Here is a 12759-nt window from a genome sequence, read left to right on the forward strand (position 1 = left end):
AGAAGATGACTAGCATGCCAGTAGTGCATTGGAATAATTAAGCCTGGTGTTAAATAATATCTTGGAGGAGGGAAAATTTAATGGTAACTTAGTTTGTGGTTATTGACGCGTACATAACATGTTCATCTTCTGCAGATTGTTTGCATCTATTTGTGACACGGGTACAGACAGAGCATCATGTTCAGCAACTCACCTGAAGGTTATGATTTCCACCAAAGCAGCATACCTTCAGAATTGGAATGACCCTCTGTGATTCAGTGCCCGAGTCGTGGTGTGTGTGTGAATCGATAAACATTTGCCACAAAAGGACGGGCTGAGGGTGACACCTGAGAAACCTCAGCGGTCAGGAAGGAATAAAGATGGCTTAACAACATTGTGAACAACCTCTGAGTGGGTTCCACTGCTCAATGAATCAATCTGTCTATCAACTTTACTCACCTGTTCATATGCCGTGACTCCTGAAATCATCACAAGAACATCTCATGGTTTTGAAAAGTCTAGTTGCTCCTCAGCAATCAATCTTTTTTTGGGGGAATGATGTCCAAATTTTCACTGGCCTCTGTGTGGGAATGTGCTACCGAGCTTCTCTCCTGAAGCCAGCTCCAATTTTCAGATTTTGTTGCCTTGTTCTTGATTTTCTAATCTTGAGGAAATGTATTCTGCTTTCCTACCTTCTGAATCCTTTGAACATTATTAACATTTGTACAGATCACCCCCTCTGTCCTTTATAGTCAAGGGGATATAAAACAAGGTCCATTCAACTTGCCTTTGTAATTTACCAGACCCGAAACGTTAACTCCTGATTTCTCTTCACAGATGCTGAGCTTTACCATGAATTCGTATTTTTGTTGCTTGTAATTGACTAACTATTTGATGTTAATTATCCATGTCAAACAAATACTGGGGAATGACTATCTTCGCCAAGAGAGAAACTAGCCACTGCCCCGTGGCAAAAAAATGATACTGAATACTCTGCTATCAACATCCTGAGGACTACCATTGACCAGAAACTGAACTGGGCTAGTTATATAAATACTGTGGCTACAGGAGCAGGTCAGAGTCTAGGAATCTGCAGTGAGTTACTCATCTCCTGACTCCCCAAAGCCTGTCCACCATCTACAAGGTACAAGTCAGGGGTGTGATGGAATACTCCCCACTTGCCTGGATGAGTGCAGTTCCAACAAAACTCAAGAAGCTCAACACCATCCAGGACAAAGCAGCCACTTGACTGGCACCACACCCTTCCCATATATCTCTCCACCCCCGAGGCTCCCAGCTGCATTCCTGATGAAGGGCTTTTGCCTGAATCATAGGATGCTGCCTGACCTGCTGTGCTTCTGCAGCACCACTCTAATCTTGACTCTGATCTCCAGCATCTGCATTACCTACCTCCACCTACTACATCCACAAGCATCCACTCCTAACACCACTGTGTACTATCTACAATGCGCACTACAGAAATTCACCAAAGGCCATCAGACAGCACCTTCCAAACCCTCAATCACTTCCATCTAGAAGGACAAGGGCAGCAGATACACGGGAACACTACCATGTGCAAATTCCCCAGCAAGGCATTCACCGTCCCTGACATAGAAATATATTGTCGTTCCTTGACTGCCGCTGGATCAAGATCCTAGAATTCCCTCCCTAAGGGCTTATGGGTCTACCTACAGCACATGGACTGTACCGGTTTAAGAAGGCAGTTCACCCCCACTTTCTCAGTGAGGGAGAAACAGTAAACGCTGCCCCTACCAGTGAACCCCACATCCCATGAGCGAATAACAAAATGTGTAGGTGCAATGCTGCTGAATCTGTGTTGTAACTACCCACCCCTTCACCATCTCCCACTTGTAAAGTCACCTCTCCTGCCTAAGAACAGTGCCCAGAACTGAACATAGTTTATCCAGCTGATCTTTGACTTGAGATGTTCTACTACTTGAGCATGATCTCCTCACTTCTGTAGTACAGCTTCTTCAAAATAAAGACCAAAATGCAAAGACAGCTGGATAAAACAGGAGGAATCCCTATTCTTGAAGGGATCTGATTGCAGTGGAGAGATTTACCAGGATGTTGCCTGGGCGAGAGAGTTTCAGTTCGGGAGAGGGATTGGACCGACTGGCTTTGTTTTCCTTAGAGCAGAGGAGACTAAGAGGGGATATGATTGAGATGTAGAAAATGATGAGGGGCGTGGGTAGGGTAGACTGGAAAGATCGATGACTGAGGGAGTAGGCAGGAGGTTTCGAGGGGATGTGAGGAAAATCTTTTTCACCCAGAGTGTGGTGGGAATCTGGACCTCACAGCCTGTAGGGGTGGTATGGAAATAAACCCTCAAAACATCAAAGAAGTATTTAGGTGTGCACTTGTGATGTCGAGACATGTGGACCAAGTGCTGGAAAATAGAGTTAAAGTAGTTAGATCATTGCTTTCACCAGTACAGGCTCAATGGCTGAAGGTCCTTTTTCTGTGCTGTAGATCCCAATGACGTGTTACACTGGATCAACCCTACTTGTGTGGATGCAGTGCTTCTTTTGGCAAGAAGGCATGTCTTATATATAGAGGTGGTGATTGAAATCTCACTGAGATGGGTTGTTAGTTCTGCGCGTCAGAACTGGGAAGAGAATTTGCGTTTTTTTATTAAAATGAGGTATTCCCTTGTCTGGGATTGGATGGTCAGCTGGTGAATAAAACAATCTTGGAAAGAGCTGCAGAGAGAAAAACAGACAAGGACAAATTGGACAAACTTCAAACATTGGGAATCTCTTTCGGAATTATCAAAACATATAGTAAAAGAAAGGAAATTTTCAGCTTTGTCCACATGATGAGATCATTTGAAAAAAAAAATCTCGTTTTAACAAGGAGTCATAATGATGTGTATATGGATACATGATACTTACCCCTCGTTAAAAGGTGTTATAACAGTCTGATACACTCTTTAAAAAAGTGTCCCTTCTTTAAAGGAGTCATAATGGTGTTCTCCCACTTTAAAAGGGGTTAGAATAATGATACTGTTTCTTTTAAAGAGGTTATTCCAGTGAGACCCACTTTAAAAGGGATCATCAAAATGTGGTCTGTGTTTAAAAGGGTTTGTCATGGTGAGACCCACTTTAAAAAGGGTCATAATGATGGGATCCATTTCAAAAGGGATCATATTGGTGAGTCTCCCTCTTTACAGGGGATCATAATTGTGGGACCCACTTTAAAAAAAGTCATCATGGTGAGACACACTTTAAAAGGATCCTGAATGTTGAATCTTTCTCAATGGGCACTGATCATGAGACTCTTCCTATGAAAGGGTTCCTAGCAGTGAGCCTCTGTTAAGTGAATGGTCAGCAAGCTGTGGTCAGTAACGCCAAGGTGTGTGTTTTGTTTTTGCAGCTCCACACAGATCTGGACAGCGGAGGGGGGAAGATCAGGTACATCCTGTCAGGTGAAGGGGCAGGGACAATCTTTGTTATCGATGAGAAAACAGGGAACATCCACGCAACGAAAACGCTGGACCGAGAGGAACGCGCTGAATACACGCTGATGGCACAAGCTGTGGACCGGCTAACAAACAAACCTTTGGAGCCTCCCTCTGAGTTCATTGTGAAAGTCCAGGACATTAATGACAACCCTCCTGAATTCTTGACTGGACCTCATCATGCCACAGTCCCAGAGATGTCGAATGTGGGTAGGTAGCATCAGTTTGTGTGAAAGGTGACAGTGTAAGTTTGTTCTTTATTCATTTTGATCTGCCCTTGTTCATTATTACGCAAATATATTATTCACTTACTAGATTCTCATTCATCAGTCCACATTTTCCGATCGGTACTGGTTCATTATTGTACTCAGTAATTTTTGCATTTATTACAATACTCATCTTTCTATGCTCAATTGATAGTCATTCAATATTCTACTCACTCTGTTCAATTATTTATTCATTGCTGTCAGCATTTGGTAGTCTATATATTCATTACTCCTCAGTCTACTCTTCATTCATTCCTGTACCTAACTGTGACTGTGTCTGTTTGTTACAACACTCCTTTGTTGCAGTGCTTATTTATTACTGCACTCGATCCTATTCTCATCAACCATACACCGTCTTTGATTTAACCCGCAGCTTGTCCATTGTCCACGATTAGCTGAGCAGAAATGTCTTCGCAACTAAATATTGGAAAATCAAAGCACTTGCCTTCAGCCCTTGCAGCAATCTCTGTTTCCTAGTCACTGATTCCATCCCTCTCTCTGTGAGACTGCAACCATTCAATCCTGACCTGAATTCACTCAATTACCCAAACAGCCTGTAGCATTGCCTAGATTTGATCTCCAACATCTGCAGTCCTCACTTTATCCCATATCCAATCCTTGACAGTCTGTCTGCTTCTGAAACTCTTCTCAATGCTTTTGTTACGTCTGGACTTCACCGTTCCAATGCTGAGCCATGAACTATATCCAAAGTTTTGAGCCACAAGAGATGAAGGTGACTCAAGAAAGGACATAAAGTCACAATTAGATCCACCATGATCTTACTGGATGGCAGAACAGAGACCAAATGATTTTGTGCACTCATAGTGACCATGAAACCAAATATTCCAGGTGAATATCTACCATCCTTAACTAGTTTGGCCTACATGTGACTCCAGAACCACAGTGATTCTGAAGTAGCTGAGCAAACCTTCACCTCAGGGGAGTTAGGGAAGGGTGACAGATGCTGGCCTTGCCAATAGCAGACACATCCCGTGAAAGAATAAAGAAGAGAGAAACCACAATCAATTTCCATGTCACACTTTACAAAACCAGACAGATGTGACATAGAATCTCAATGCATCGAATCGCAATCCAATTTTCCAGGGTCAGTTGAACGAAGACTTAATCAGACACAGAGTAGCCTCAAGAGTAGTGTCAACATTTTCAGGAACATGTAGACTCACAGAACTCTTCCAGCCTGTTGCAGGCGTTGAGTGTCTCTCCATGTTTGGTAGTGGAAGGTAAGAGTCATGTTTGAATCAGTGGTGTATAAAGATTTTGAATCTGAAAAGGATATTGAGTGGGGAGTGGGATAAGTTTTAGATTTTCTGGGGCACAGCCACAATCAGGATGGTTTCTGACCTTCTTCCTCAGTCAGAGTGCTGGAGAGTGAACAATGGGAACATCACAGATTTACTTTAGTTGGCACCCTTCTGAGCTAGGAATGAGGTAAACTGCAAGGCAGTGGAGAGGGAGTGTCACTTTGTTTCCGATATACACTTTAGGCTCTGGTCAGACCACATTTAGAGTAGTGTGAGCAATTTTGGGCCCTATAGCTCAGGAAAGATATATTGGCCCTGGAGTGGGCCCAGAGGAGGTTCACAAGAATGGTCCCAGGAATGGAAGGCTTAACATGTGAGGAATGTTTGAGGACTCTGGGACTTTACTTGGTGAAGTTTAGAAGGATGAGGGGGATCTGATTGATTCTTACAGAATGCTGAGAGGCCTAGACAGGGTTGACGTTGGGAAGATGTTTCCATTGGCAGGAGAGATGAGGACCTGATGGCACAGCCTTACGGTAAAGGGAAGACCTATTAGAACGGAGATAAGGAAAAACCTCTTCAGCCAGAGAGTGGTGAATCTGTGGAATTCACTGCCACAGAAGGAGGCCAGGTTATTGCATTTATTTAAAACAAAGATAGGTAAGTTATGGATTGCCAATGGGGTCAAAGGTTATGGGAAGAAAGTGGAAAATGGGGTTGAAAAACCTATCAGCCATGCTTGAATGGTGGAGCAAACTCGATGGGCCAAATGGCTTAATTCCTACTCCTATGTCTTATAGTCTTTAGCTGTGAATACAGGAGATGTCAGCATCATTCAGTAGGTTGGGCTGCATCTGTGGAGAGAGGGAAGAAAGGGTTCGCAGCTGGAATTTAACCAAACCTTTACTGATGAGCTAGCAGACAGATGGTGCCCAATATCTTCTCAAAATCATGTTGTTTTACTGCATTGGCTGGTGGCTCTCTGGGAGATCAATTGATTTGCTTAACTGGTTTACAAAGGCTCTTCCAACATACGGAGGCAGATTGCCTGCAATGCAGAGCGGCTTCTTATTGGCTCCAACTTGCTTTCCACCAAAATATCAATATGTTTCTACTTCCCTTCATGGATGGACTTTTGACCCGCTTCTCAAACTCCTCCTTCACCCAGAAATGTCCTGTTAATGCTGTTTCTTTCTCTACAGATGCTGCCAGACCCGCTGAGCTTCCCCAGCAGTTACACTTTGAGCCTCCAATCTTGCTTCCATGCTATAGTAGTCCGGGGAGTGTTTAATGATATCCTGCATTGCAATGGGTATAAATTCTCATTTCCAAGCATTGACGTTGCTCAGCTCAATACATAAAATCAATTGTTAAAAGTGCTGTAAACACTTAATTAGCTCCTGACAATACCTGAATGATACAGATTTACAGCAGCAGTTTTCAAACCGAAGACACACATCAGCCAGATTGGTGAACCCGTGAGCATGATAATATGTAGTCTTTACAAAGTACGGGGAAGCTAATCCTGCCTCTCAACATGTTCTGATTGATGCTTATCCCTCAGGTTTTCTCTCTGTGCAGTATAGGTATCGCATAAGAGTTACTGATTTATATTAAGATGCCAATATAGATCATGCCTCAAGAACATCCTCAGGCACTAAGTGTGGTCACGTGAGATCAGCACTCCTGTGACTTATACACTTAATGGTAAGGTCCTAGGGAGTGTTGCTGAACAAAGTGACCTTGGAGTGCAGGTTGTTTAGTTCCTTGAAAGTGGAGTCACAGGTAGAAAGGATAGTGAAGAAGGCGTTTGGTATGCTTTTCTTTATAGGTCAGAATATTGAGTACGGGAGTTGGGAGGTCATGTTGCGGCTGTACAGGACATTGGTTAGGCCACTGTTGGAATATTGCGTGCAATTCTGGTCTCCTTCCTATCAGAAAGATGTTGTGAAACTTGAAAAGGTTCAGAAAAGATTTAAAAGGATGTTGCTAGGGTTGGAGGATTTGAGCTACAGGGAGAGGCTGGAATGAACTGACAGAGGAAGTGGTGGAGGCTGGTACAATTGCAACATTTAACAGACATCTGGATGGGTATATGAATAAGAAGGGTTTGGAAGGATATGGGCCGGGTGCTGGCAGGTGGGGCTAGATTGGGTTGGGATATCCGGTCGGCATGGACAGGTTGGACCGAAGGGTCAACTTCCATGCTGTACATCTCTATGACTCTATGACTGTATGACTGAACAGGCTTAATTCAATACAGCTATGCACAGAGGATAGTAAGCAAGGTTATCTTATCAGGAACTTGACAGACCCATGCTTCAGTTCCATTTCAAATGAAAACAGAAAGTGCTGGAGAAACTCAGCAGGCTTGGCAGTATCTGGGGAGAGAGAAATAGAGTTAACCTTTCAAGCCTGTTATGTCTCTCCTTCAGAACTGTTTCCAGTTCCATTTGATCTGACGTCACTGTAATGTAACATATTTGGCATAATCTCAAGATTTGCAGCCTCTCTCGATGCCAGTATTATCCTTGTAAGATGTCTTCACATCCCTTTTAAAGTGCTGACAGTTGTGTACCTGGTGTCGTTAGCCATAGGTTTTATAACAAAACACTTGCACCACAACATTGACAGCTCAAGGTACAGGCTTCTGACAGCGTGATGAATGGGAAGGCTCAGGTTTGGATGCTGCGCACTCTTTCATGTGCTGTCTCCATTTATCACTCCCTCGCTGCCTTTGACAATGAGATCATCTCCATCTCTTTCAGGAACCTCTGTCATTCAAGTCACAGCCACGGACGCCGATGACCCATCTTACGGGAACAGTGCCCGGCTGGTGTATAGCATTCTCGAGGGTCAGCCTTACTTCTCAGTCGAACCTCAGACAGGTATGAGCATCACTCTTTAATATGTGCAGAGTGGTGGAAGAGCTGAGCGGACTGTTGAAATTCATCTCACAATGCGGTTGAATTACAAGACGAAGCTTCACTTCAGCAGTACAGATGATTTGCTCAAGATTTATAGATTGCCAACCCTGAATGAATATATTCCAGGAGGTTTTCATCGCTTAACTCCATTCTCCAACATTTCGATAATAGCCAAATGGGTTCAAAGAAAGTACCCCTTATTTTCATCCTGCTACGAGTTTTCTCCTGCCTGTTGGATGCAGCACGTTCCTGGTCGGTAACCTTTAATTCCAGGGGTTGTCAGGATAATTTTAAAGGTTTAGCAAACCCCAGGCAGAACACATCTGGAATGCTGCATTCAAGTCTTGGCCAATAAACCTGGGAAAGGATGGAATAGCTTTGGAAGATAACCAGTGTAGAATCACTGTAAGAATATCAGAGATAATTTATGAGGACAGATTGCATAAACTTGACTTGTATTGCCAAGACTTTAAAGGGAATGGTAGAGCAGTGTTAATGTTACTGGACTAGTTCAAATGGAAATGAATTCAAATTCTATCATGATGACAAGAGAAATAAATCAGGAATACCATGCTAGTTTCATTATTAATGATCATGCATGTTGTGTTATGCCTCATGGTCAGTATGCCTTTTACATTCACAGTATGTCAGCATGCCTTTAGTAGTTAGGCTCAAGATGTCTTTTCCATCATTGTGCACTCCTTATGTCTATAGGTCTCAGACTCAATAAAATACCTATAGCTATGGAAACAGGCCATTTGGCCCAACAATCCACACTGACTCTCCAAAGAGCATCCCACCTACACTAATTCTCCTACTCTGTCGCTGTAATCTTGGATTTCCCATGGCTAGCACACCTATCCCTGAATACAAGAGATAATTTAGCATAGTCAATCCACCTGGACTGTGGGACGAAATGAGAGCACCCACAGGAAACCCACACTGACACAAGGAGAACGTGCAAACTCCACATAGACAGTTGCCTGAGGCTGGAGTTGAACCCAGATCCCTGGCGCTGTGAGGCAGTAGTGCTAACCACTGAGTCACCATGCCATCTGACTTCAGCTTAACTGGGGCCACTTGTAACATGACACACTAATGAGAGCATATTGCACTTTGTCAAGCAAAAACTGAATGTTAGCTCAGATACGGGTATGTCTGTGAAAGTATAAACTGTATATATTAATGAGCTGTAATAAATATTTTCAATAAGACCGTGAGAAATAGGAACAGGAGTAGGCCATTCAACCCCTCGAGCCTGCTCTGCCATTCATTAGGATCGTGGCTGCTCTAACATTCCTCATGCCCACTTTCCTGCATTTTCACTGTAACCCTTGATTCACCAACTAATCAAAAATCTATTGATCTCAGCCCTAATTGTACACAGAAGCTCTGCTTCCACAATTCTTTGTGACAATGAGTTCCAACGACTTTCAATCCTCTGAGAAAAGACATTCCTGATCATCCCAGTCTCAAATTGGTGCCCATATCCCCCACGTGCTAAGTTTGTTTTGTTACATGGGATGACGTAAACGTTGCAGCAGCAGGTAAAGATAACTGAAATAAAAACACAACGATGCAGCTTCTGGATTACTGAGAAAACCCACCGCTTAACGGTCCATGCGCAAGGCATGCTCAGCACCTACACAACACGGACAGTAATGTTTTGAGGAGGTGGCTTACCAAACTTTGGAGGACAGGTTGGGATGGACATTTAATATTGACTTGCCAACAATATCTATATTCTAATATTGAATATTACAAAATAAAGACTGAAGGATGATATAGTTGAGATATTGAGGCATTGAAATGTTTAAAGGAGGTAGGGATGGAGAAAAATTGTTTCCTCTGTTATTGGAATGGAAATTACAGTCTTAAAATAGGAGCAATTCTTCACTCATACAATCGTCAAAATCTAGATATGTCTCTCACAGAAAACTCTGGACATTGGGAACCATTAGTACATTCCCAGACTGACACTGATAAGTTTTGGTTTGGTGAAGGTATCAAATGATACGGGGCTTAAACGGATTTATGATACAGATCAATCATGGCTTTGTGATATAGATCAAACCAGTTTTATTAAATGAGAGAACAGACTTGAGGGGATGAATGGCCTGCTCCTGCTCCTGTGATTTATTATCCAGCTGCTGTGAGATTGAACCACAGGTAGATATGAATCGCACTCCTGACTCATGTTTAACACCTGTCACTTCTCTGAATAGTGAATTCAGAACTTTCTGAAATGAAAAAGCATGGATTACCTTCTGAAAATAGATATAATATTTACTCAGAGCTTAAATCGTGACTCTCCTTCCCTTTGAAATTATCACCTAATTCTCCAATCACTGCCATCCTGCTTTTCAATCCTCCTCAAAAATCAGCAAATCAACATTAAATGCCCATCCCTGCATTCCTTCGGAAAAAGGGTGAACCTCCTCCACAAAATGTCACAGTCAGTGTGTTGTAGGTGCTAACTACAGCAGTGTGTTTGCTAATGGATAGCCATTCTATCAACTGTCTCTCACCTCTTCTCCCACTCTCTCCTGCCTCCCCTTTCTCACCTTCTCTCAATTCTCAACTTTTCCCTCCCCTTCTTCCAGTCACTCCACTTCACTTTTCTCTCTCTCTCTCTTGCTCCCTCTCTCTTTTGTGCTCTCTTTCTCTCCCATGCTTTCTCTCATTGCTCTCTCTTCCTCTCTTTCCCTCTCTCACTCTCTCTCACTCTCTCACTCTCTCTCTTATGCTCTCTCTCACTCTCTCTTGCGCTCTCTCTCGTGTTCTCTCTTCACTCTCTGACTCTCTCTGTCTCTCTTGCTTGCACTCTCTTGCTCTGCTTTCCATCCTTTTACTGAAAATGAAACAAAACTGAAATACCGGAGAAAAGCGCTGTCTCTAAATGAAAATTAGGTTTGTTTTGGGACCGTAACCATGGTTAACAATGCAGTTTCTCTTGAGCCATAATAGGCATTAAATAAGACTGAACCTCATTACTGTCCAGGAGTGGGAACAGAGCAACTGTAAAGCAATTTTTAAAGTTTATAAACAATATAACCTTGTGTTTTATATCACTCTGGTGGTTTACAGAGCGTTATACAGGCATTTTGTATTTGCATAATTTATTCAGATGAGGGGAGCGGGACTAATTTGCTTTTATACTCGGTCCTTGGAACTGCTTGTGAAAGAGTCTTTTAGTATTTTGGCTATGGTTTCCTCTGAATGTTTATCTCCAGGGCTCATTCACATATTGGAAGAGAATGAGCCACAAGGAAAGATTAGAAAGAAAACCTGCATTTTGAAAGTGATGTTCATTACCATAGGAATTCCCACAACACTTTGCAGACAGTCAAGCACTTTTTATTTTAAGTGCACTGACTCTTTGAAGTGCCTCAATGAGAGGCAGAGTGACTATTCTGACATTCCTCTGAATCCAATCAAATTTCTCCAGTCCAATGAATGAGCAACATTTGGGGCAATCTCTGAGGGAGGCCGATGGAGATCCAAAAAGTAGGATTGGATTGAAAATGTTGTTCACTGTCCTTGATTTGGCTTCAGAAGAGGAAGATTGCAGGCACGTGGTTTATCACCTGTTCTGGCACAGGCAAACATGGCAGTCAATTTGCCCACAGCCAGCTCTGGAAAACAGCAGTGTGGTAAATGTTTCTTTGTTTCTTTTGGCATCTTGGTTCAGAGATAAGACTTTGGTGAGAAAGTACACATGTTTCTTCAGAGTAGCAACATGGAATGCTTTTACATCCACACAATTAAGGCTCAGTTCAGCTTCTGGTGCAAAGGACAGCTCCTGCAGCAGTGTAGCACTCGCTCAACATTAACATCGTTTGTGTCCTTGAGGCCTCATGTTCTAACTTAATCCCATAACCTCCTGACTCAGAGGCAAGGAGAAAGCTATACCCACTGATCTCAGAACCTAGGCAATGAATCTTGGCTCACTGTCTTTAAAAAAGACAAGGACCACTGACATTCCTGATGAAGGACTTCTGCCCAAAACGTAGACACTCCTGCTCCTCAGATGCTGCCTGACCTGCTGTGCTGTTTCAGCACCACACCTTTTGACACTAACAAGGATGATGTCTAATAACTTTAGGGGCAGCATGGTGGCTCAGTAACTTGCCTCACAGTGCCAGGGACTCAGGTTTAATTCCAGCCTCCGGCGACTGTCTGTATGGAGTTTGCACATTCTTCCCATGTCTGCATGGGCTTCCTCTGGATGCTCCGCTTTCCCCCCACAACCCAGCAGGTTAGATGGATTGGCCATGGGAAATTACCCATAGTAGACAAGCAGGAGGCTGGAAGACCACAGTAAGCCAGGCAACATCTGAAGGTTAAGAAGTCAATGTTTTGGGTATAATCCTTTTTCAGGTTCTACCCAAAACATTGACTTCTCCACCTCCTGACGCTCCCTGGCTTGCTGCATTCTTCCAGCCTCCTGCCTGTCTACTTTGGATTCCAGCATCTGCAGCTTTTTAGTCTCTAACTTGCCCCATAGTGTCGAGAGTGTGCAGGCTAGGTGGGTTAGCCATGGGAAATAGATAAAAACAATGACTGCAGATGCTGGAAACCAGATTCTGGATTAGTGGTTCTGGAAGAGCACAGCAGTTCAGGCAGCATCTGAGGAGCAGTAAAATCAACGTTTTGGGCAAAAGCCCTTCATCAGGAATAAAGGCAGAGAGCCTGAAGGGTGGAGAGATAAGCTAGAGGAGGGTGGGGATGGGGAGAAAGTAGCATAGAGTACAATAGGTGAGTGGGTGAGGAGATGAAGGTGATAGTTCTGGGAGGAGGGTGGAGTGGATAGGTGGAAAAGAAGATAGACAGGTAGGACAAGT

At 43.3% G+C, this 12759-nt stretch overlaps 1 protein-coding gene across 4 annotated transcripts in view; it reads left to right on the plus strand.

Annotated features, from left to right (window-relative positions):
* The window catches only part of cdh11 (cadherin 11, type 2, OB-cadherin (osteoblast)), a 242668-nt gene that overhangs the window by 147015 nt on the left and 82894 nt on the right, over positions 1–12759 (plus strand). For all 4 annotated transcript variants that reach the window (XM_043706549.1, XM_043706546.1, XM_043706548.1 and 1 more), the window contains 2 exons: positions 3376–3670; positions 7757–7876. In XM_043706549.1, the coding sequence (XP_043562484.1) occupies positions 3376–3670; positions 7757–7876 (415 nt within the window). The remainder of the gene's footprint in view (positions 1–3375; positions 3671–7756; positions 7877–12759) is intronic.

The sequence above is a fragment of the Chiloscyllium plagiosum genome, chromosome 17, assembly GCF_004010195.1.
Source record: "Chiloscyllium plagiosum isolate BGI_BamShark_2017 chromosome 17, ASM401019v2, whole genome shotgun sequence".
Classification (NCBI taxonomy): Eukaryota; Metazoa; Chordata; class Chondrichthyes; order Orectolobiformes; family Hemiscylliidae; genus Chiloscyllium; species Chiloscyllium plagiosum.